The 24,295-nt window shown below is 65.4% G+C and overlaps 1 protein-coding gene across 1 annotated transcript in view; it reads left to right on the forward strand.

Moving 5' to 3' along the window:
- Positions 1-24,295, forward strand: part of PITPNM3 (PITPNM family member 3) — a 59,124-nt gene that overhangs the window by 31,700 nt on the left and 3,129 nt on the right. The window contains exons 8-22 of the mRNA XM_044250251.1: positions 159-206; positions 8,872-8,948; positions 9,267-9,502; positions 11,717-11,906; positions 12,160-12,282; positions 12,587-12,771; positions 14,608-14,780; positions 15,782-15,952; positions 16,877-17,071; positions 17,485-17,633; positions 19,527-19,643; positions 21,665-21,781; positions 22,049-22,197; positions 22,441-22,590; positions 23,525-23,708. Of these exons, the coding sequence (XP_044106186.1) occupies positions 159-206; positions 8,872-8,948; positions 9,267-9,502; positions 11,717-11,906; positions 12,160-12,282; positions 12,587-12,771; positions 14,608-14,780; positions 15,782-15,952; positions 16,877-17,071; positions 17,485-17,633; positions 19,527-19,643; positions 21,665-21,781; positions 22,049-22,197; positions 22,441-22,590; positions 23,525-23,708 (2,264 nt within the window). The remainder of the gene's footprint in view (positions 1-158; positions 207-8,871; positions 8,949-9,266; positions 9,503-11,716; positions 11,907-12,159; positions 12,283-12,586; positions 12,772-14,607; positions 14,781-15,781; positions 15,953-16,876; positions 17,072-17,484; positions 17,634-19,526; positions 19,644-21,664; positions 21,782-22,048; positions 22,198-22,440; positions 22,591-23,524; positions 23,709-24,295) is intronic.

A 24,295-nucleotide genomic window follows, 5' to 3' on the forward strand; every position in this document is an offset into this window, starting at 1 on the left:
AGCTCCCGTTCCCCGACTGTGTGCACTGTGGGGCATGAAGGGGGAAGACCTCTGCCCATCCCAGCTCTGGGAGGGGGTGGGCAGGAGCCCCACGTGGCCTCCCAGCGCCCAGCACTGTGCTGGGGAGTCTGCTCACGGTGTCTTCTCTCTCCCCACAGGAGACGCGAGCGCCCCGTGCACTTCCAGCACCCTCCAGGAGAAGCAGCGTGAGTTAAGCCCCACCCCCTGGAGGCTTGTCTCCCGCCTGGGTGGGTCCAGCCTCTTTGGGTCTGGGGCCCCTCCCTGCCCTGTGGACCAAGCCTGGGGTCCCTAGTTCCCACGTGTGGGCAGCGCGGGGGCCGGTGGGCCAGAAGGCTGAGCCCAGCGTGGCAGATGGGACCGTGCAAACCCTTGTGTTCCATTTGCCTGTGGTCAGAGAGGACAGGAATGGGGTGCAAAGCCTTGGAGCCTCAGAGACGAGGTCCTTTGGGTGACACAGACGCAGACATGCCATCTGCCTCCCCCACCCCCCAGAGGCTGTGAGTGCAGAGCCCGCCCCTAGTCGTCCTGGACCTGCACATCTGTCCGGTGGGGCTTCTCCAGGTTTCCTGCAGGGCCCGCCCCAGGGATGCCTGGCAGAGTGTCCGCAGTCAACCCTGTGACCTGAGGACGTCCTCTGAGCCATGTCTGCTGCTGGCGGGGTTGGGTTTCTCAAGAGGCTGGGGTCGGGGAGGGTCAAGATGGCAGTTGGGTCTCTGAACCCCCTTCTTCTCTCTCCTGCTGTTTGGGTCTGTGGTTGCTCCTTCGAGGGTTAAGCCCACGCTGCGCCCTCTCTTGCCCCCCGGGCTGGTCCATCCCTCAGGGGCAGGAAGGTGTCTGCGTTCCCACGGCTCAGGACTGGCATGGAAGGGGTTTTTTGCACCTGGGGGCAGCCGTGGACAAGGCTGTCAGGGGCTGGGGAGGGGCCGGGCTCCTCTGCCAGGGGCACCCCAAAGCCTCAGGCCAAGTGCACGGGGCTCAGCATGAGTGGGGCGGCGCCCGGACAAGCTCCCGGAGTTCAGCCTGCAGAGGAGGCTGAGTGAAGACCCAGGGGGGCCAGGACCTTCATGTTTCCCAAGAGGAAGGGCCACAGGGAAGCGCTCAGTTCTGTCCCGGGACAGACAGAGTGTGGGGGCTCACGGCCCTGGGGCTAGACAGAGCGATGGGGTGCATGGCCCTGGACCGAGTGCAGGGGTGCATGGCCCCGGGGGCGGACAGAGTGCAGGGGCGCTCAGCCGAGAGCCCAGGTATGTTTTCCACTGGAAAGGAGGCAATAGCTTAGGAGCAGCCACTGAGAAACTGGGGGTGTCTGCGTCCATCCTGGGGCATTTGGGGCAGGAGAGGTTGGCTTGTGCATGAAGGAGGGGTTTGGACCATGAGAGCAGGTGTTTGCAGGTGGAAGGCTTGTTCGTCTCTGGGAATTAGCCAGCCCTGCACGGGGCATCTCCCCTGGCCAGTCTGGCCCAAGATGTCAGACCTCCCATCGCTCTGGGGGGCAGGGTGTGGCTACGTCCCCCAGCGAGGGAGGCACGACCTGCCTCAGAGGGAGAGCCGTTGGGCTGACCCCTGTCCGCCGCTTCTGGACTGGGCCGGAAAAAATGTGCGTTTACATGAAGGTGAAGTCCCTTGTGTTCGGTTTTCAAATCGCGGGGGTAGGTTTCTGTCCGCGTTCTGTGCTGAAGGCTGTCCTGCGGGTCTGCGCCTTCAGGATCTTCTCCGGGGACGTGCGGCGACGTGGTTGTGGGGCCGGGGCTGGTCCAGCGCCAGCCCTGGGTCGGCGAGAACCGCAGCCTGGAGCACCTGCAGAGAAGGCGGCCGTGGTGGTGCCGCGTCCCCCGCTGGGCCGTGCTGTCCACGGAGCTGGGCACATCACGGCTTTAGGAGATGACGGTGGTCGTCCCTGCTGCTCTGCCCGCTCCAATCCCGAGTCCCCAATGTGGGTGCCGTGCTTTGCCGTCTGGGGCCTTCCTCCCTGTGCGGGGTCTTCTCCAGTATTTCTCATCGCTGTTTGCACCCGCGCCAGAAGCAAGCAGCAGGCCGTGTCCTGACTGCTCAGCTGCGTGGGCTCGTCACCTGTGGAGCCTGTGTGGCCTGAAAGGGACAAAGAAGGTGGGGGTGTCAGCACCGCCCCACGTGTGGGACCCGACCTCATGTCCCCTGCTGGGGCCCGGGAGCCAGAGGAGCAGCTCAGATGCCTGGACCACCACCAAGGGTCCCCTCCAGTGTCTCTACAGCCGCCCCGCATCCCCGGCCCACCATGCCCGGAGACCCTACCTGCAGCTGTCTCCCAGCCCCACCGTGCCTGGAGCCCCCTGCCCGCAGCCCCCCGCCCTGCCATGCCTGGAGACCCCTGCCCGCAGCTCTGCTGGTAACTGGTGTCTTTTCCTGGCTGGTTTGGGCAGTGTGCTAAGCACAGCTGCAGACGGGCTATATTTAGCTGCTTTAATGAGCTTGGGGTGGCAGACGGCGGCCTGAGGAGCTTTCCTCTTGTGTGTGTGCCGCACGATACTCGTGTGTATATTGGCATGTGTGAGTGCTCCCGTGCATTCCTCCACATGAGGACACACGTGTGTCTGTACACGTCTGTGCTTTACTGGGACGTCCTCAGCTTCCGACGCTGACGGGGCTCCAAAGTGGGAACAAAATATTTGTCCACTCACTTGTTTGAAAAACATTTCCTGAGCACCTTATTGGTGCCAGCGCCCGGACGGTCTGCGTGGGGCAAACAGAGCATAAACAAACCCTGTCCCGGCCTTGAAGGCCCTCCTGGCCGGGGAGGGAGGAGTGCCGGGTCAAGTAACCAGAAAACCTGAAGTATGGGGACTAGTTTCCGAAGAGAGAGCCCGGTGCTTCCGGGAGGAGGACGGCAAGGACGGACACCCCTGGGCGCAGGACCACGGAGGATTCGGGAGGAAATATTTGGACACAGCCGTGTGAAGAAGACACAGGGCTTAGGGAGCAGAATGTGCAAAGCCCCTGTGATGAGAGGAAGAGGGTTTGAAAACCATTGTACGGCCCAGTGCTTGAGCTCAGAGGGGAGATGTGCAGAGGGGAGGCTGGTGTGGGACTGTGGCACTGGGATTTTATGGGGCCCGAGACTTGGTCAGGGCTCCAGTGGAGAAGGATGGCTGGGTGGACGTGGAGCTGAAGTGGGGCCTCGTGAAAGGACTGCATTCTCAGGTTCAGAGAAACCCGGGGGCATGGGACCAGGCAGGTGCCCACATGTGGGAACCCCAGCCCGATGGTCCCATCTGTCCCTCTGTGCAGCCCCCAGCCAGTGGTCCGGGGCCCCCAGAGCTCCCCCAGCCCTGAGGACACCCCGCATTGGTATCCACTGGTGGTGAGAATCTCTCTTCAGCCGGAGAGAATCTGTTTCCTCAAATCCTTTTCTCCCGGGAACAAAAGACCTTCTAGAAACAAAACCCGGGAAGCGCTGCCACAGTCCTCCCCGGAGGCCGGGAAACCCAAGCAGGCAGAACATAGAAACCAGCATCTCCCAGAAGAAGTCTGCCTGCTCCACGGGGTTGAGAGAATTCCCACTTTTAATCTGACATCCGAGTGGGCAGTGCCGGCCGAGGGTCTGAACTCTGGAAGGATACAGGTGAGGCGCGCCGCTCGCCCCGGCGGCGACTGGCCACGTTCCCTGCACACGATCGTCTCCATAAATGCTCACAGATGGGAGCCCGCCGCGCATTTGTCCTGCCCCTTCTCCTCGCGGGCGAGCACGTAGCGGGATTATCTTCGCCCCCCCGCCCCCGTGCGTTTGGGGGTGTGCCAGCCGCGGGAAGGGGTCCTGTCTCCCTGTGGCGTCGCCCGTCTCCCCGGCTCCTGCCGCGCTTGGCACATGTTGCTGTCTTTGTAGCGTGACCCCGTGGCCATGGCCAGCGTCCTGCGTGTGCCTGTCTGTGCGAGGCTCGGTCCCAGGGCAGAGAGGGGGATGCTCAGTGTCTCCGGGGACGTGGCCAAACTGCCCTCCGCAGACACCAGCCGTGGATGGGGAGGGGCTGCCTCCCCACACCCTGGGCCGAGCAGCAGTGCTGATCTGGGAGTGGGGGAGGAGGCCTTCTGGAGTGATCTCCGTGGCGATCCCTTCAGTGGGTGCCTGCACACGGGAGCCGTGGCCCGTCCTTTCTCTGGAAGCAGCAGGGGTTAGTGTGTGGGCGGGCGCGGGTGGGCACGCTGCTGTTTCCCTGCGTCTCTGTGCCCGCTCCCCAGTAGGGCCCGGCAGGCTCAGTGGCGGTTGCTCCCCCTTCCCTCCCCCAGGCTCACTCCATGGGGCGGCGGTCAGGCCTCTGTGTGGGCCAGCGCCTCTCGGGGGGCTGACCAGCCCACTGGGGTGAGCCTCCTTAGCAGATGAACCCAGGCTGACGGGGCTGGGCCATGACCTTGAAGGGCCAAGGCTGTCACTGCAGGGACCTTGGGTCCATCTAGCCCACCATGCCTGGGGTGCCTGCCCGGCATCCACCCTCCTGGTGTCCACTCATAGCACCTGCTTCTCCCGGCCAGCTCAGGTCCCCCCAGGATAGCCATGAACCCTCCAGAAACCACCCCCCTCAGTGGCCGGGCTCTGCCATCCCTCCGTGACCCACATGCAGACCCCGAGCATTTGCAGGCCACCGCGTCCCCTCGAGCCTGATCTTCCCGGGCAGGGGCCCCTGTCCCGCAGCTTCCCTGCCTGGTTCCTGGGCTACACCTGACCCCCGGATTGGCCCGAGCTTCGGGAACGCACCGTCCTCGCTCTGCCCTGAAGGCGGTGGAGCTCACAGCTGCGAGGCCACGTGGGCGCCCCTGTCCAGCTAAGGCCCGTGTCACATGACCCCAGGGCCCTTGAGGTCCTCAGGCTCCCGGGTGCACGTGTGGGCTCCAGCCAGGGGATCAGGAGGCCGCTGTGGTGTCCAGCTGGTTTTGGGACCCAAATGCAGGATTTTGATTCACAGGCCATGTTTCATGGTCACTGTCGGCCCCACAGGCCTTCCTTTCCCTTTGCATACCCTCAGGGTCCCTTGCCAGCCCGCCAGCTCCCGAGGCTCGGCCGGTCGCTCTGCTGCGTGTGTGGTGTGTGTGTGCAGGGCTTGCAGCTGGTTCACGGTTCTTCTTGTAAGTGACACATGCTCGCACTCACTAGCTTTACACTAGAGGAAGTCCGGGCTTACGGGAGGAAAATGAGAAAATCACCCGGTGTCCCCCCGTCCAGCAAAACCACGCTGACGGGGACGCAGCTGGGGGCCTCCATCCCTCGTGGTCCCTGCGGCTGGCTGCAGGAGAGAGGGACACAGACCCCTCCGCTGAGCGGGGTGACGCTGTGCCAGGCGTGCTGAGCACGTGGGCGCTGACCTTGGCTTCTGTCTCAGAAGCACTGTGGCACTTGGGTAATTAGAAGGGTGATGACAATTTGTGCCTCTCCAAGGTTGTGAGTAAGCAAATATAGCCTCCCCCTCCAGCTGGCAGGGGAGCCACGGGGAGCTGGGTAGGCCAGCAGGGGTGCTGGGGGTGGGCGCTGCGGTCACAAGACACGGTCACAGAAACAGCCGTGGGCTCTCCCCACCCCGGGCCTGGGCACCGCAGGGACCCTGCCTGAATAGGGTCCCCCGGCGGAAGCAAAGCCTCGGGGAGAACCACGCAGCCCGCCCATGAGGTCCTGGGCTCCCTGTCTCCCGGGACCCTACCCGCCGCTCCTGTCACCAGAGGCTCTGGGGAAGCCTGTGGAGGGGGAGGATCCATGAGGCCCAGGCTGAGAACTTGCCATGCTTCCCTGACACCAGCCCCCCCAGGGGACTTCCAGGAGATACACATCCCAGTATAGACACTTCTTCCCTAGATGGGACTTCTCCCGGGGCTGATGAGCATGGAGAGGTCTCCCAGGCTGCACGACCCCCAGGGTCTTTGCAGTGAACTTTCACAAAAACCTGGCTTTCGATGCTCCCTGCTCTCAGGGACCCCCAGTCTGATGCGGAAATGGTTGACTAACCTCACAGCAATGAGCCAGGCCAGCTGAGCACAGTGTGAGATGACCGTCTCTGCTTAAGTAGACCTGAGACGGCTTTCCAGAGGCTGGGATGGTTGAGCAGGGTTTTACAGTATAGGTAGGAGTTCACTGGCATGCCCAAGAAGGAAGGCAGAGAGCTCAGCCTGAGTGAGGCGGGGAGGAGCGAAGTTGCTGGGTCTGGTGGCCGGAACTGATGTCCTCAGTTACTCTGCGGGGACTGTCTGCTTCTCGGAGAGCAGAAGGCTTGTGGGCCAGGCACATGCTGGGGGGCCTCGAGGCTGCCTTTCTGAGTGTCTGCAGAGGCTTCTGCTGAGGCTGGAGATGCACGTCCCCAGGGGGCCCCTCCAGGCCTGGTAGCCGACCCTTGGGGTGGGGGGGCCGGATCTAGATCTGCGGGCGAGGCCTCCCCTCCTCCCTCCCCCAGAGCCAAAGCTGTCTGGCTTCTGCACACTGAAAGGAAGCCAGACTCTTGCCATTGGCAGGGAAGGCGCAGGGCGTCCAGGGTCCTGCCAGGCCCGTCCCCGCCGAGCCCCGAGCTGCCTCAGTGTTCGTCTGTAGCCAGGATGCGGCATCAGCTCACTGCCGGAGCGTGGCATGGGGCCAAGGTGGCTGGCCGCGGGCCGATGGAGAATGTGGAAGCCTGGGGCCCATGGGCTCAGTGAGAGCTCAGGAGCCAGCCCTGCTCGCAGAGGGCATGGTACCTGGGAGACGGCAGGACCCTCGTGTCTTCCCTGTGGCTTATTTATAGGCTCGTGATGGTAATTCGTAGCAGCCACCGTGCATGAGCCTGCAGCCGCACTGGAGGCCTGCAGCCGGTCCAGCGAGGGTGTGGGGGGCCATCAGAGCTCTGGCAGGTTTGGGGTCAGGGCTGTGCATGCTGAGGCAGCCACGGCCCTGCCGGCCTCTGGCCCCGGCTCGGGGACCCCTGAGCCTCCCTGGCATGTCCTCCAAATGCACGACTGACATGGACAGAGACTTAGCATGTGGCCAGCCCTACTCTGAGCCCCGTGCATGTCTGAGCTCCCCTGTGCTGGGCTCCTGCTCTGGGAGGCTGCCATCCCCATACCCCAGAAGAGAAAACTGAGTCCCGCTCTCAAGCCACTGAGCACAAGACTTGGACTCGGGCACTGGCTCCAAACCAGTTCCCACCCAGCCTTGAAGTCGTGGTCTCTGGGCCGCTGCCAGCCCCGCGGCCACACACACCACGGAACTGGCTGCTTTGCTGTGGGGAGGAGGTCTGTGCTGGGCAGCCTGCCGCTTTGTGGTTTGCATGAGCGTCTCCTCTCCTGTGGACAGAGAATGTGGTGTCACCTTCCCGGGGAGGACAGAGCACCACCAAGCAGCGTCCTCGGTCGGGTGTGGGGCTTGTGTACAGGCTCACATGGCCCGATTCGTGGTGAGGCCAGGGGCAGTGACCCAGGAGGGGTGAGCCTCGGTTCTCTTGCTTGAAAAGGGGGCCCACACCTAGAGAACCAAAGCTCAGGGCTGTCGTGGGGAGGAGGGCACAACACAGGGACATAGTAAGTGCTCTGCCAAGACCAGGCCAGCTCCCCGGCTGTTGTAGTGGGAGCCTGTCCTGGGGTCAGGGCCAGGGATCCACGGGCCATTACGGGGACAGTCCCGTGGCTGGAAGGAGCTGGAGGAAGCGCAGGCCGAGCCTCCCTCACCACCCCCTCTGGGCCAGCCCCTCTGTCATTGAGAAACCCGCTCCTGCCCATCTGGGCAGCAGCCCCCAGCTCATAAAGCAGCTACCCTGAGACCAGGCGCGTGTCCATGAGGACTGAGGAGTTCAGAAACGCACTTGCCTTCCAAGAAGGGCTTCTTGTTGGGTGCCCTTGGCGGAGTCCCCTGGGGCTGCTGGGAGACCCGACTCTGACCCTGGCTCCGGCTCCCCACTCCCTTGCGGAGGGCTTGCCCGCAGAGCCCCTGAAGGGTCCTCCCCTTGTGACTCCTCGCAGGTGTGGCAGGCTCGGGGTGGGGGTGAGTTCCCCGTCACTGAAGGCACACGAGGGGTTCATCGTCTAGCCGTGTGGTGCGGCCACACAGAGCTAGTGGAATCCTTCCCGTGGGGACAAGGGAGGGAAAGCAAGGTCTGTGCGGCAGGCGGCCCCGGGTGGGCAGCGAGGAGGCGGCTGGATGTCTTGTGGCGTCTCCCCTCCACCCCAGACTCCGGTACAGCAATGTTTGGGAATGCAGGCTTCAGACTGCACAGACTTCTCTGTCAGGGCCCGAGGGCAAATATTCCAGGTCCTGTGGGCTCCAAAGACTCACTGAGGCCCCTGTGAATGGCCACGGACTCCAGCTGTGCCCCAATAAAACTTTATTTACAAGAGCAGGCGGCGGGCCAGATTCAGTCCGCAGCGGCGGCTTGCAGGTCCCAGCGGCTGGGGACGCAGGCTCCGCTCGAGGCCCCGGAGGAAGAGTGACGGCTGCGGGAGGGGAGGACGTCCCGGAGCTCCCCAGACCGACGCCGCCATGCCTCTCTGGGGCTCCGCCTGCCCCCGGCCCCTCTCCCCTCATTCACAGCCTTGCGGTTGGTCTGACGGCTTCAGGCAGATGCTTAAAAAAACACTCTGAGCAGGGCTCCGGCTTTCAGAGGCGTGTTCGGCCCCCATTTGCATCCCAAGCTGGAAGCAGGAGCCCCGGAGAACACTTGTGCTGTTGCAGCTGACGTGCTTCCTGGGACCGCCTTCCCTGGCCCCAGGGACCGGGCGTGCGGGGGCTGCCCCTGCCGGCCTTCCTTGCCTGGGGAGGACGGAAGTTTCTGGTCCTGTTGATCTGGACGCTGTCCCTCCAGCGAGACCCCAGGGAACGCTGCGGCCCCGGCATCAGGAGGCCCGTGGGCTGAGTCCTCTGTTCCCCTGCAGGAGAGCTGTATCGAGTCTCCCTGAGAAGACAGAGGTTCCCAGCCCAGGGAAGCATCGAGATCCACGAAGACAATGAGGTGGGCTGGCTTCTGGGGTGTCTGGGCCACCACCGGTCAGGAGTCCTGGCTGGGAGACTTCCTCACCCTAGGACTTGCTGTGTGCCCCTGCGTAGGTGCTTGTCCTGCTCTGGGCTGCTGGCTCCCAGGGGAACAAGAAAGGTCTCGTGGGACCCTCCCTGCCCTGATAACAGGGGCTTGGCCAGCCTGCTGCCCCTGCGCCACCCTCAGAATGCACAGGAGGCCCTGCCATGCAGGGAGCTGAGACAGGCCAGCCACAGCTGTGTGTGCGACGGCGCGTCCCTGCCTCCTGTCTATCCCGACCCGTGTCCTTCTCAGGAAGGCTGCCTACAGCGCTCCTGCAAGACGCATGTCCTCCTGCTGGTGCTGCACGGGGGGAGCATCCTGGACACGGGCGTGGGGGACCCGTCCTGCAAGGCGGCCGACATCCACACCTTCGGCTCGGTGCTGGAGAAAGTCACGCGAGCCCACTTCCCGGCGGCCCTGGGCCACATCCTCATCAAGTTCGTGCCCTGCCCTGCTGTCTGCTCCGACGCCTTCTCCCTCGTCTCTAAGTGAGTCTACGTCCTTCCTGCCCTTTTGGAGAGGTGGGGGGTGGTCAGTGGGGATGACATGGAGGGGTTCCCCACCTGGTGCACCCCTGGGGGCGTAGGGTCCCGAGTGACCAGGAGCACAGGGCTGGGAAGTGGTCAGTGGGAGTCCAGAGCCCTGCACAGCCGTGCAGCATGAGCTCCTCTGCCGGACCCCCTTGATGCTGCAGACCTGCTCCTGGGGCTCACTAGACACCGGTCTCCTGGCCCAGGGGAGGACGCCGAGGCCCCAAGAGGCGAAGCCCGTTCCCCCGGGGGTACCCGGCCCCTGGAGCTGGGAGTCAAACCTGGGCAGCCTTGCTTTTGAGCCACAGTCAGAGCCCAGTGGACATGTGCATTCTGATGCAGCGGGTGCTGGGCCCCACGGACACCCGGGGAGGACCCAGGGGATGGCCCTGTCCCAGTATCCTCATCTATATGAAGTGGACAGTCATGCCCCAAGTTCCTGCTGGAGACCATGAGGGTCCCGCGTGCTGGTGCAGCAGGCAGAGCAAGGGGTCAGCTGTGACCTGGCTTCGTTCTTGGGAGGGGACGGTGCATCCCATGGACTGGGCCAGGTGGGGGACGCTGCAGAGACCCCGGCTGGAGGGGGTGAGGCAGTGCATTTGCTGGGCCTGGGGTCTTCGTCCAGACCTGCCCCTGGTCCCTGGTGCGGAGAGCAGGGTGTGTGGGGCCCACTGTTCCCTCTGAGACACGGAAAAGTCTCCTCTGCCTTTAGGACCCGAGCAACCTCTTTGCTGACCCACCTGTGGTCATGGGACACACAGGGCAGGTCTCCATCTAAGCTGGAAGGAGGGACGGCTTGAGTCAGTAGTTCCCCGACCCGACATGATTCTTGTCAAATGCAGGGCCCCGGGGCTCAGCCCTGGGGCCCCCGTAGTCGGGAGGGGAGGAGCCCTGGACTCTGCCCATGGCACAGCTGCCCTGGGCACCTGCTCTGCAGTGGGACTTGGGAAACAGGCTCTTCCCCACTCCAGCCATCAGGAGCTACCGTGTCCTGGGTAATCGATCTCGGGACCCCGGGCCCTCGCCTGCCAGATGGCTGACCTCCAGAACTGGGTCAGCCAGGCCTGGCTTGATCACCAGGAAGATGGATGGCCCGACCGCTCGAGGGGAGGGTGGGGACAACCTCGCTCCCCCAGGCGGCTCCTCGCCGGGCCATCCATCACGCCAGGCACTGCCGGGAGGGAGCACTTACTCGGCTAATTAAAATCTCTCCGGCAGCAATTGAGGCCCGTTTCCTCTAATTTGTGTTCTTTGGAGATGAGGAATGGCTGTGAGGCCAGCCTTGCCTTCCACGAGGGCTCTGCCACCTGCTCAGGAAACCCTGAGCCCAGTCGCCTGTCCTTCCTGTGCAGTCCCCAGTGGGTTCGTCAGCCTGAGCTCGGGCTGTGGGCAGAGGGCTGGTCCTCTGCCCAGTGAGGCCTGACGTCCCAGGGGACAGAGGCGGGCCAGGTGGGGGTGTGGGCTGGGGCGCGCTCTGGGGTCTGGTCCCAGAGGGGTCTGAGCCATGCACAGATGGAGGGGCTTGCTGGAGGGGAAGCAGGGAAACGAAGGTGCCGGACTGTCCACTGGCCTTGGAGATGCTGTAGGGCAGGGTTTCTTAGTCCTTTCTGGAATCCTGCCTTTCACAAGGGTCACAAAGGCTGTGACCCTCTCCCGAGAAGGATGGACACAGGTCACGTGTGCAGCTGTGTGCCCATCTCCAAGCAGTGGCTGACACGGGACCCCATGCCTAGAAGGCTCTCCTTCCTCCTTCCTAGCATCCCTGAAGCCTTCCTTGAGACCTAGTCCAAAGTCCGCCTCCTCTAGGAAGTCTGCTCTAATGATATGTCCCCCCTCCCCGGTCCACACCAGGTGGCTTCCCCACGGTGGGGGTGTCCCTTGGGGCTCAGCAGAAGAGGGCAGGAGAAGGCAGCTGTCCCAGGAGACCCCAGGCCCACATCCCAGGCTGGTGTGGGCGGAGTCAGGACAGCACACAGGGGAGTCAGCACAGTCTGCCCCTAAGCCCCCCGCGTGTGCCCTGTTTCCTCTGGCTCTCACTCAGCCCCTCCCCTAGAGCCCCGAGCTGGGGCCTAACCATGGCCGGCTCGTGCGTGTGCTCCCTTCTGCCCAGTGTGCAGCCCCACACCGGCCCCTGCCTGAGCCTGGCTGGGCTTCCCTTGACCCTGTCTGCAGCCTGAACCCCTACAGCCACGATGACGGCGGCCTCGGCAACAGCCAGGACCACGTCCCTCTGGCTGCCCTGCCCCTGCTGGCCATCTCCTCCCCACGCTACCAGGACGCGGTGGCGACCGTCATTGAGCGAGCCAACCAGGTCTACGCGGAGTTCCTCAGGTCTCCGGACGGGCTCGGCTTCAGTGGGCAGGTAGGACGGCCTCCCTGACCTGCCCTGCCCTAGCCCGACCCAGGCCCGAGTCTGACCCCTGCGACACCCTGGCCTGAGCCGTCGTCATGCCCATGGTGACCGCGGCCTGAGCATCCATCCCCTGGCGGGCTCTGTCGTGTCTCACCAAGACAGGCTCTCTCCTCTCCCGTGGACAGGCGCCCGGTGCTCTGGCTGGGTGGGGAGTGCGGGGTCAGCAGTGGGCAGGCCTTGGTCCCAGCTGCGTCTTCTCCAGGTGTGTCTCATCGGGGACTGTGTGGGGGGCCTCCTGGCCTTCGACGCCATCTGCTACAGCGCGGGGCCCTCGGGGGACAGCCCGGGCAGCAGCAGCCGGAAGGGGAGCATCAGTAGCACGCAGGTGCGGGCCGGACGGCGGGGACAGGGTGGTGGGACAGGCCCGGGGTCTGGCCCCGGGAGGGGCCTCTCCTGGGGGAGGTGACGTCAGCCGCGTGCACGTGTCCAAGGTGACTCGCCTGGGTGGGTGGCTTCGCGGCCCTACGGGACTGGGGCTCGGCGCGGGCTGAGTCTAGAGTCCCAGGGGCCACCCAACCCTGGCTCCCGTGGGAGCGCGCCCCCCGCACATCTCAGGACAGAGGGCTTGGCGTCTCCGGTGGCATCTCCGGTGGCAGCAGTGCCCTTCTGTCCTCTGCGTGGCCCCAAAGGACAGCCCGGTGGTGGTGAGCGAGGCGTGCGGTCTGGCCGGCAGCAAGCGCCTCAGCAGGAGCAGCATCGACGTGTCCAGCGCGCCTGAGGACGAGGGGCCCCAGAGGCCGTTGCCACGGAAACAGAGCGACTCGTCCACCTACGACTGTGAGGCCGTCGCCCAGCATCACACCTTCCTGTCGAGGTGAGCGCCCCTTCTCGCGCTGTGTCCGCGGCAGAGGGGACCCGGCCTCGGAGGTGGCCTGTGGCCTGTGCCCTGCCCCTGCTCTGCTCCGGACCAGCAGGGACCCCGGACAGCTCGGCCCCCTCCCCGGGCCTCGCTGTCCCCTGCCCCGCCGATGGTTCTGAGGACGTGGTCCGAGAGCAGGCAGGGTGTGCTTCGGGAGCCGCTCCGGGAGTGTGCTCTCCGTATTCCCCCAAGGGCCACAGAGGCCCCCACGGGGGAGCTCCCGGGGTCACACGGCCTGCGTCCTCGGGCCCCAGGCCCCAGGGCGCTACCTCCTGCCCAGAGCTCCGTGTGTTGCCTGCACCCACACTCAGGACACAGGCCGGTGCTGGCCCACGCGGGGAGGGGCACCCGGCCTCTGTCCTCTCTGCTTCCTGCCCCCTTTCTTACCGTGACCGGTCCTGGGAGGTCATCACAGACTGCAAAGCAGACCTGCTCTGGGCGTGTCCGAGGCCCTCTTTTCTGCGTGGACCATTCACGTGCTTCCCGCACAGGTTTCCTTGGACAAAACCCCTCGTCTTGAGACCGTTCCTGACTTTTCCCTGGGTGATAAGTATTAGGGAGCGTTCTCCACGGGGAGAATTTCATCAGTGAGGACGTCTCACCTGGTCTCAGGACTCCAATCCGGGGCTTCTCCCAGCTCTTGGGACTTGCAGACGGAGCCCCGGTGACCCTCCCTGTGCGAAGACGGTCCGGAGAGTCAGGGCTGTGTCCCCAGGTGCCCTCCAGGAGGGGACTCGGCCAGAGCAAAGGCTCCGCGTCGCCGAGGTTCAAACCATAATGCAGTTCATGTCTGGGTTGCTAGATGAAACCCCGACCTTCCCAGTTCACCCCTTTACGAGGGCCCGGATCTGGAGAGTGGGAAGAGGTCGGTGGCTTTGCTCTGTGCCGTGGGGACGAGTGGCCATCTCTCGGGCAGTGACGTAGCTGGCGTGTGGTAGGGACAGTCCGGATCCCCCACGTGGACCGCCCAGCCCCAGCGCCGTCCTCACCGTGAGAGGCTCGCAGTGCACAGAGGGGAGTCCTGGCCTTCAGATCCAGCTCCCGGACACTCGCTTGCAGAGGGCAAGCTGCTCACCGGCACTGGTCCCGTTGTGACCTCCAAAATCCCCTCCCACATCCACCTCGAGGGTTCTGGCTGAATCTGCGTGCTGTTAACCGATGGCTGGATCGGGGGCCCCTGGACGGTCTTAAACTGAGCTGCGCTTCCAGGCCAGCTGGCAGGTCAGGGAGGCCCCCGGCTCTGCAGCCCGTCCGTCCCGGCCGTGCACTCCTGTCCCCGACAGGGTGTCCGCCTGGGCTCCGAGGGGCAGCGGTGCCTGGGGTGGGACTGGTTGGGATTTGCGGGGTTTTCTCCGCCTCCTTTCTCCACAGGCTGCAGGGGAGGGAGGTGACAGCTGGCTGCACCTGTGTCTGCCGGCTGTGAAGCCCCCAGGGCCGTGTGTGCGGGCTGGGCCTCCCCACAGAGCCAGCACCATGGGGCGGGGCTGCCCACGGGCGCAATGCTCGATGTTCCAAGGTCCTCAGCCCCGCTGGGAAAATATAGTGCTGTCGGAGGGTGACCACGTGCGTCTGTCCGAGACTCGCTTCTGGCTGCCCACCAGTCCTGGCACCAGAGCCCCCTAGGTGGAGGGCCAGTGGCCCCCAAAGCCTCCCACTTGACCCTCAGAGGACACACGGGCGGGCCGTGGCGGCCGGTACAGAGCCAGTGCAGACATGGAGGGCCGGGCTCTTCCTGCTTAGCCCGCACGCAGTCCCTAACGGCCCTGCCGGCTCTCTCCCTCCCCCGGACAGCATCCACTCCAGCGTGCTGAAGGACGAGGCTGAGACCCCTGCGCCCAGGGCGTCCCAGCCACCTGAGGTCAGCCTGGGCCGCCTGGACTTCGACGTGTCCGACTTCTTCCTCTTCGGCTCACCCCTGGGCCTGGTCCTGGCCATGCGGAGGACAGTGCTGCCCGGGCTGGACGGTGGGTGGCCTGGGCCGTGGCCCGAGGGGCCTTGTGTCTCTGCAGCAGCCATCGGGCCCTCCATCTGGGGGAGAGGGTGGGGCACAGGGAGAGAGGGGGGACGGGGTTGGGGGAGATGGCCGTGTCCCCGATGGGGCAAAGGCGCGGGGGGCTCTCACACCCCTGTTCAGAGACGCCATGTCTGCTCCCCGCTGCCCTCCTTCCCCGGGGTGCAGGTTCACAGGCCTATGGCAGCTGGTCAGCACACCCGGGCCCCCAGCCTGGGATGGCTGCCCCCCAACACACTGGCCTACAGCACACGACCTGCTCCAACCAGTGCTGTCACAGGGGATCGGGGAGTCCCAGAGACTAGGGCACCTCGAGGGGTCGCACTCCGGGACTTCTCAAACTCCTTTTGCAGCAGAGCTCCCCCAGCGTGCACCTGATGGGACAGAAGAGAAGGGGGTAGCCCTGCTGGAGCAGGCTGGGGGGTGAGGCAGAATCCCATGGCCGCCCTTGGTGTTGCCAAGGAAACCTAGGGCTCCCGGACACTGGAGCGGCCAGTCCCCTGAGCCTGGCTGGTGGGGAGCCTCAGTGGAGATGCCTGCTGGTCCGCGGGAGGAGTGTTCTGCCGCTCTGGCCGCTGGAGCCTAGGGACTGGGCCGCTGGGGAGGGTGTAGCTGTCTGCCCTGTCTGCCCAGGCAGCGGCTAAGTGAGAGCAGGACGCGTTTGCCGGAGTCTGACCAGGAGAGATCAGGGGGCAGGGCGGCTGCCTGAACAAGGACACCGGAGAAAGGGACGCTGAAGGCTGGGTGGGGAGCCACGGCGCTGGGCACCTGCTGCCATTCCTGGGGGGCAGGGGGCAGATCGGCCTTGAGTGTGGGACTCAGCGTCGTGGCTGTGCTCCTGTGGGTAGCCAGGGTCGTGGCAAGTTCCTGAGCAGGGGGTGGGAGACTCAAAGCTGCACTCGGGGGTGGGGGGGGCGGGAACTAGAAGGGCCCCGTGCGCCCTCTCACCCGCAGGCCTCCACGTGCGCCCCGCCTGCGGCCAGGTGTACAGCTTCTTCCACTGTGCCGACCCCTCGGCCTCACGGCTGGAGCCCCTGCTGGAGCCCAAGTTCCACCTGGTGCCGCCGGTCAGCGTGCCCCGCTACCAGAGGTTCCCGCTGGGCGACGGACAGTCCCTCCTCCTGGGTAGGCTCGCGGGGTGTGCGAGCGTGCTGGGCCCCGGGCTGGCCACCAGCTTGCCGATGGGGGACCAGCCCCCCACAGAGCAGGTCTGCAGGCTCTAGATGGACAGGTGGTGGGGGAAGCAGCCACCTCGCCTGCCTTCCCAACCCCCAGCGGTGTGCACCTGCTTTGTGGGAGTCGACGGGGGGGCTCAGGCCCTGCCCCCCGGTGGCTTCCCGCGGCTGGCGCCAGCATATGACCCGAGCTGCCGACCTGGACTGCAAGTCCAGGGGTCCACGCTGGGTGCTGATGCTGGAGGGGCAGGTCTGGGAGTGTCCCAGCCTGGTGGGCATCATGCAAGAGGGGGCCTTGGACCATGGCACTGGGACAGGTGGGGATAAGCTGTAGGACGGGGATCCAGAGGAACTTTGCAGGGGGAGCAGGGACCTCTGGGGCTCAAGTGGGGTGAGCCAGGTAGGGGCGGGGAGGCCTGGATTGGACGGTGGCCCAGGTGAGGAAGTCTGGCCGGAGCCTGTTCTGAGCTCCAGACCAGGTCGGGGGGAGCTGCTGGGCCTGCGATTCGTTCAGGCTTAAAAACCAGCCCCAGCCCCGATCTGTAACAGAAACTTAATTTCCAAAAGTCCTAAGAGTCAGGAGCTCCCACTGACAGAAGTGGCTCCGCACCGGCCCCCGTGCACCTTCGAATGCGTGGCCCTGCCCTGGGCTGGAGAGCCATGCGGCCCACGTGGCCCAGGGAGGTATTTGTATGAGAGAGCATGTGGTTCTGGGTCACCTGCGACCTCAGCCCGTGCTCCGCAGCTGGTGCCTGCATGACCCATGCCTTAGAAAAGGTCAGGGGTGCAGAAGGCCCATCGGAGGCCCCAAGGGGTGGGTGGTGCGGGCTGGGGGACACAGGACCACGGCCCGACTGTGACATAACCCCCGCAGCGGATGCCCTGCGTGCCCACAGTCCCCTCTTCCTAGAGGGCAGCTCACGGGACAGCCCGCCACTTCCGGATGCCCCCTCCTCGTCTCCCCAGGGCCTGCGGGCCCAGCGCCCGGAACGGAGGACGAGCCAGGACAGCTCCCATAGTGAGAGCTCAGCGTCCTCGGACAGCCTGGCACCAGTGGGTGCCTCCCACGGTGAGTGAAGGTCCTCGGGGCCCCGCCTGGTTGGAAGTTGAGGGGGCCTCCCCAGGGCAGCTGTAGAGGGCAGGCCAGGAGCTGCAGAGGAAGTCCAGACTGAGCCCTGAGCTTTGGGCCTGGACAGGGTCCTGTGGACCGAGCCCTGGCCTAGACTGACCTCAACCCCAGCCCGAGCCCTCTCCCCAGTGTTCCGTCTCCCCACTGGGAGTCCCTGAGTCCCGGGATGAGAGCGGACGTCTCTGTGGGGCCGGCGCCCACCACCGGTGACCATGTGCAGCCCCCGCCCTGGGGGCAGGCGGGCAAGGGGCTGCGGGAGGCCGGGGGCTCCATTCTTTGGGCCCACATGACCCCACGCGTCAGTCGGGGCCCAAGCAGGCCACACTGTCCTCACCCCACTGTCGCGTCCACAGTCACAGCCAGGTGGTGGGGCGCCAGGCGCATCGACTACGCCCTGTACTGCCCCGACGTCCTGACGGCCTTCCCCACCGTGGCCCTGCCACACCTCTTCCACGCCAGCTACTGGGAGTCCACGGACGTGGTGGCCTTCATCCTGAGACAGGTGCGGCGCCCCTCCCCGGAGGGCCCGTCCCGGCGCGTGGGGGAGGGCTGCCTTGCCGGCCACCCTGGGCCCCGGAGCCGTCAGCCAGGCTGGGGTCATGCGGTCAGGTGGTGGGTCGCGGGACGAGCACTGGCTTTGGGTCGGTGCTTTCTAGAAAATGCAGGAGAGAGTACCTGGGTGGACATCCCCGTCTTCGGACACAGAGACGAGTGGTCAATGGCTACTCCTCCAAGGGGCTCGGTGTCCTCAGAGAGGCTGTGGGCCAGGGGTGCCCATGTCCACGAGAAGCCATGGCTGGGCCCTCCGACGGGACTTGTTGGGGGAAACCCGTGTCTGCTGCTTGGTGGGCTGGAGAGCCAGAGCCCCGCTGTGAGGTCAGCCTGGGAGCCCAACTCAGGGACGGCAGCCGGGTGCTGGCTGTGACGGAGGGGAGGTCCCCGAACACCAGGGGGGCGGCTTCTAGGTTTGGGGAGGAGCAGAACCGGGCTGGGATGCTGGAAGCCAAGTCTGAGGTCTGGACCTGGAAGAGGGGGTGCCGGCCGGGGATCGGGGTCTGGAGCTCGGGGCAGACATGGATGGCATGTAAGGCAGTGACGGGCACGGCGCCCCGATTCCCGCGTGTGTGCTGCCCCACACCCAGCAGCTCTCCCCTCCAGCGGGATGTCTGTCAAAGCAGCCCAGCTCTGAGTCCACCTACTTGGGGGCTCCATCCGATCCCACAGGCTGGGGGTTCGGCCTCCCCACCGGGCTGCCAGCCTTCGCAGGAACGAACCCCAGGTGCAGGTTGTTGCCAGGGCCAGACGAGGTCGTCCGACATGCCTGCCTTGGGTTTGATCAGGTTGCGAGAGCAGCTCCCAGACCCCAGAGAAACCCTTCACTCATGGGATCGTCAGTGTGTTGGGCACGACTCGGGAACAGCGGGTGGAAGAGGGGCTCAGGGCGACGTGCGTGACGGGGCAGAGCCGCTGTGCCCCCGCCAGCACCACTGTCCCCCAATCTCCATGCATCCACGACCCAGAAGCTCTGCAAACCACCTCCTTCTGGGTTTCCGTGGACGCCTCACTCCCCAGCAGGACGGGTCAAATCAGTGGCTGCTGCTGGTTGATTCGACCTCCACCCCCAGCCGTCGGGGATGGGACTGGGGTTCTCCCGGCCACTGGCTCCCCGCTAGGTGGGGCCCAAATGCCCCTCACTAACAAACAAAGGACACCTACAGTCTCCCAGTGTTCAGGAGGTGGCAAGGATTTAGGAAATCTGTGCGGAACCGGCCAAAGGCCAGATCTGTGGTCACGTGCCCCCAGATGCGGAGGGAGTCCCCTGGGGAGGGAGCCTGGGATCTGGAGGACGGAGGACAGTGCGGGAGGGCAGGGCAGCAGCGGGAGGGGAGCAGAGGGCAGGGCAGGGCGCAGTCAGGGGGCCTCCTGGAGAACGGTGCTGGGGCCTAGGGCAAGCCTGCCAGCCACAGGTACAGGAGGGAGGTGGGGCGGGTGGGAGCCTTGCACGGGGTGAGTGTTTCATGGGGTATGACTGTGGGGGCCACGGAGAGATGTGGGGTATGACTGTGGGGGCCACGGTTCTGGGAGGCGCGGAGACCATTCTCGGGACGGGCACTGGAGCAGCATCTTCGGGGGATAGAGAGTACGCGCAGTGGGGTAAGGCCAAGCAGGGGTGCTGCGTGGGGAGCGTGGCGGGATCAAGGCCCGGAGCAGGCAGAAGGGGCCCCAGCCAAGCCCCTGAGATTTCTGGGGTCCTGGGTCCTGCTGGGTCCTGCCGGGTCCTGGGGTTCCCAGCCCCCCTGAGTGTCCCAGGCTGGCGATTGGGCCCAACGCCCCAGACAGAGGGAGCCGGGCGGCCCGGGCTGACCTGGAGCCCTCTTCCCTCACTGTCCGTCAGGTGATGCGCTACGAGACGGTGACGGTCAAGGAGAGTGCGGGCCTGGACCCCACGGCACTGAGTCCCGCCAAGCCCCGGGAGAAGTGGCTCCGTAAGCGGACGCAGGTCAAGCTGCGGGTGCGTGCACGGTGGCTGCCGGGAGCGGGGGCGCGGGGACCTGGGCTCCAGGGGTGGCTGGCTGGGGGGAGATACTGGCTCTGGAGGAGTCGCTGGAGGTACGGCCTCCATAGGTGTGACCTGAGTCAGAGTGCTGTCCATGACCGTGGGGCTTGTCCCCCGAGCGTGGCCTGCTGTGGTACTTGCCAGGACAGAGGGAGAGGAAGAAGACGGAGCAAAGGACTCTCAGGCCAGGCCACGCAGGGCTTCGTGAGCAAGAGTCACCTCTGCGGGGTGTTGAAGTATGAATAGGAGTTTGGGAAGCATATGTGCACGTGCCGACTCGGCCAACCATCCTCAAGTGTGGGTGAGGCCACTGTTTCCCGTGCGGCAGGGAGCGTAGGACCTAGGGCAGAGCCCCTGCCCTGGTGGGCCCCTCGAGTCTGGTGGGAACATCGGCTGTGCACCCTGAGGTGATCGGCGCTGCATGGACCGGCCATTTTTGTGAACACACGTATTGAGACAGAGCCGCGTTTGACACCACGTGTATACCTGTGCAGCTCCATGGACCTCGACGGGGTCAGCGACGTGTGCAGACCTCACTGCCGTCCGTTCTGGAACACACTCATGGCCTCGGGGGCAGACCCCTTGCTCGTGCCCCTCAGCGCCCCACCACCCGTCGATTTGCCCACCTCCGTGTGCGGGTCACACAGCGTGCTGTCGTCTGCGTCTGACTTCTCTTGTGGGGCGTCTGCGTTCCAGGCGCCTCCGTGGCCGAGCAGTCTCCCTCGCAGGGACGTACCATTGACCCGTTCACCGGCTGCCGGGCATTCTGGGGCTCCTCCTTCATCTGTTGGGAGCGATGCTGTCAGCCTTCGGCGGATACAAGTTCTCACTCTGGGAGTGCAGACCCGGCAGGGAAGGGCGGCTCGGTGGCAGCTGCCGTCTGTCTGTGGGAGGAGCCGGCGAGCTCCTCCGAGGAGGCTGCACTGTTTTGCACCCTGTGGGGTGGGGGGCAACGATGAGGGGTCCCGCCACCCTGGCAAGTGCACATGGGGTCTCCTGGTGGCGTGGCTCTGTGTTCCCCGGTGACAGGCAATACAGGCATCTTCCGTGGTTTATTTGCATGATCGACTCTTCCCCCTCGAGAGTTCTCGGGGGGGCCTATGGCGACTGTGTCTAGGTCAGGATCCTGACTGCTTCCCCCCTGAGTGCCTGGAGCCCAGCTCAGGGACCCATGCCCTTGAGGGGCCTGCGCTGAATCGCATGCAGACTGCGTGGGGGGTGGGGAGAGCCGTCTGCAGGGGCTTCCTGTCGAGGTGCTGGTGCTGGCCTGGCCTTTAGGCCATGCATATTTGGGGCACCGGGGTGAGCCGCGGCTGGGTCGGGAGCAGCGGGACGCGCACCAAAAGGTTCACACGGGGTCAGCTGAGGATCGGGACTACATCCCCAGGCGCGACAAGTCCACGGTGCTTTCCAAAGAGGGTTGGAGGGGAGCCCAGGCAGGTGTGGGGAGAGCGCTGGAGGGGGACGGTCACTGGCTTGAGGGATTCAGGTCTGGGAGCGAGGCTGGGTGTGGTGGGTGGGAGGGGAGGCCTCGGAGCCACAGGGTGAGCAGAAGCCACAAGTGCACGGACGGGGTGGCGGGAGGTCACAGACGAGAAGACTTGGTGTCCAGGAGGCCCCGGAGCGTGGTGCAGGCTCCCGCGGCCTCCTCACGCGATGGCCTCCTCATGCGCTCCCTCCACTCTGGCCCATCCCCCCCGTCCCAGTAAACGGCTGTGGGATGTGAGCCGGGACCCAGGAAGGAGGACAGTCAGGGGACCGGCCGCTGCTGTGCAGGACAGTCAGGAGCAGAGCAAGCTCGTCTGTCCCTGGACACAGCGTTGGGGTCCACGGGCCTGTTTCTTGAGGGTCCCGTGGAACCCGGCTCAGAAGATCTGCCAGGAAGGCGTGGTGCAGCAGGGACACGTCCCCCTGCCCGTCCCAGGGACAGTGTCGGGAAGAAGCCAGCCCCAGCTGAGCCTGCTCTGTTCTTCCAGAATGTGACTGCGAACCACCGGGCCAATGACGTGATCGCGGCCGAAGACGGCCCCCAGGTCCTGGTGGGGCGCTTCATGTATGGGCCCCTTGACATGGTGGCCCTGACCGGAGAGAAGGTACGGGGTCCACGCTGCCCCTTGTGGGCTGCATGTGGCAGGAGGGGCAGGGGCTGGCAGGGGCGGGGGTTGCTGACTGCCTGTGGGGGGGAGGTGGGAGCCAGGAGAAGGTCTCAGAGGGGAGCCAGGGGAAGGCGGGACCTCGGTGGGTGTGAGAGGCGGGCAGGGCACTAGGCGGAGAGGGCAGTGGGTGGAGAGCTCCCCGGCAGGGCCCTGGGCCCTCCCCACCCTGGTCTTCAGGGAGTCCCTACCCTTTGCCCTGGGCAGGTGGACATCCTGGTGATGGCGGAGCCATCCTCGGGCCGCTGGGTGCACCTGGACACCGAGATCACCAACGGCAGTGGCCGGATCACGTACAGCGTGCCGCGGCCCCGGCGCCTGGGAGTTGGGGTCTACCCCGTGAAGATGGTTGTCAGGTGAGATGCCGGCTCATCCCCACGGCCCTGCCAGCTGGGCCATCTGGAAGTGGAGGCCTCAGGGCGCCCTCCTGTGGGCCCGTGCCTGTCTGTGGGGAGAGAGGAGGACAGACGGGGCCGCCAGCCAGCTTCCTTCTGACCCCAGCCCCAGACTGAGCTCTGACCCCAGCTGCAGGCTGACCTCGGGCCTCAGGCTAACAGCTGACTCGGACGCACGGCTGACTGCAGGCAGGTGCCTTGTAGGGGCGACCAGACCTTTGCGACGAGCTACCTCACGGTGCTGCCCCGGGGCATGGAGTGTGTGGTGTTCAGCATTGACGGGTCCTTCGCCGCCAGCGTGTCCATCATGGGAAGTGACCCCAAGGTCCGGCCGGGCGCAGTGGACGTCGTCCGGTGAGTGCTCCCTCCCCGCAAGGGGGGGTGTCCTGCCGTCGGGGTGGTAGCCCGCAGCCCGGGGAGACAACCGCGTGTTCTCTGGGCTGGGAAGTCCTGGTCTCAGGGACTCAGGGTCTCCTGGAAACGCCCTGCCGCTCACGGACCCCAGCTCCCCGCTCCCTTGCCGCGTCCTCCCATCCCTGCAGCGGGTCCGGCCCGGCCTCCAGGCTTCTGATCCCAGTCAGTTGGACTGACTGATCCCACCGTACAGTTGGACACCAGGGTCCTGCGGGACTGCCCAGGCTGGGCTGGAGTTGGGGTGTTGTGAGCGAGGGCAGAGAAGCCAGCTGAAGGGGAGGGTGGGTCAGACCCTGCTGGAAGGAGATGAGGCACTCAGGGACGGGAAGGGGGGACATAGGGACAGCGGGGACAGCAGGGCAGGCAGAGCTGGCTTGTCTCTGTTAGGAAGCATGAGTGCCATCAAAGGGCCCCTGGGAGAAGGGGACAGGAGCAGAGGGGGCAGCAGTGGGGGTCAACTTGCTCGTGGGCATATGGTGCCTGTGGGTCATCTGGGAGATGTCTGGCTCAGCTCCCTGTGACTTTGGAGTCCTTCCCCCTGGTTCTCATGGGGTCTCCTCAGGAGGGCTGTGGGGTGTGGTTGGGGGCTGGGGACTGGGTTCTGCGGGGGGCTGCAGGGAGGCTGCAGGTTGCAGGTGGGAGAGTGGGTGGGGGCTGGGGTCTGCAGGTGGGTGGGTGGGTGGGGGCGCAGGTGAGGGGTAGAGGCTGGGGGGCCTGGGGGCTGTAGGCGGGAGGGTGGGGGGGCTGGAGGCGCTGGGGGCCATAGGCTGGTGTGTAGGGGCCGCAGGTTGTGGGGTCTGGCCCGGGCAGAGGCAGGTGGGGAGTGTGGCAGCTACAGGCTCCCGGGCTGGACCTGTGTGCCGTGCGCCCGCAGGCACTGGCAGGACCTGGGCTATTTGATTCTGTACATCACGGGCCGGCCGGACATGCAGAAGCAGCGGGTGGTGTCCTGGCTGTCCCAGCACAACTTTCCCCAGGGCATGATCTTCTTCTCCGATGGTCTGGTGCACGACCCCCTGCGGCAGAAGGCCATCTTCCTGCGTAACCTCGTGCAGGAGGTGAGTCCCCGCGGCCGGGCAGAGGCGAGGCCGGACCCGGACGCTGCCGCGCGCTCCTCCCCTCTGCCCTCCACCTGCAGCCCGCGCCTGCGTGTGGAGTGCATCTGTGAACCTCGTGGCGAGCCTGCACAGCTCTGCGCGGTGGGTGCTGTCCGCGGGGGCCCATGAGGACGGCCAGGCTCCCTGAGGCTCGGTGACTCACCCACAATCCCAGAGTCCCACGTTTCCACCTTTATCTCCTGCCCCCAAGCCTGAACTCTCGTCTCCGTGCCTGGTTACTCATTCAGTGGACACCTCAGTGGCCACTTTGCTCCGTCGGGGTCCTGCTTCAGGCCACTGAGCTCTGCTGTCCTTCTGGCACCGTGAGCCAGGGCAGTCCTCATGGTGGGACTCAGGCCCCAGCACAGCGTCCTCGGGGAGCTCCTTAGACAGGAGCACGCTCTGCCTCCCCCTCCTGCATCAGATACAGCACACGGGGCCCGTTCTCTACTTGGAGAGACCCTGATGGAGAGCGACCCAGGGCTCAGGGTACCCACAGCCTTTGTCTGTGGGCCTGGACCTAAGAATGGTTTCTATAGTTTTCGGTG

The sequence above is a fragment of the Neovison vison genome, chromosome 5, assembly GCF_020171115.1.
Source record: "Neovison vison isolate M4711 chromosome 5, ASM_NN_V1, whole genome shotgun sequence".
NCBI lineage: Eukaryota > Metazoa > Chordata > Mammalia > Carnivora > Mustelidae > Neogale > Neogale vison.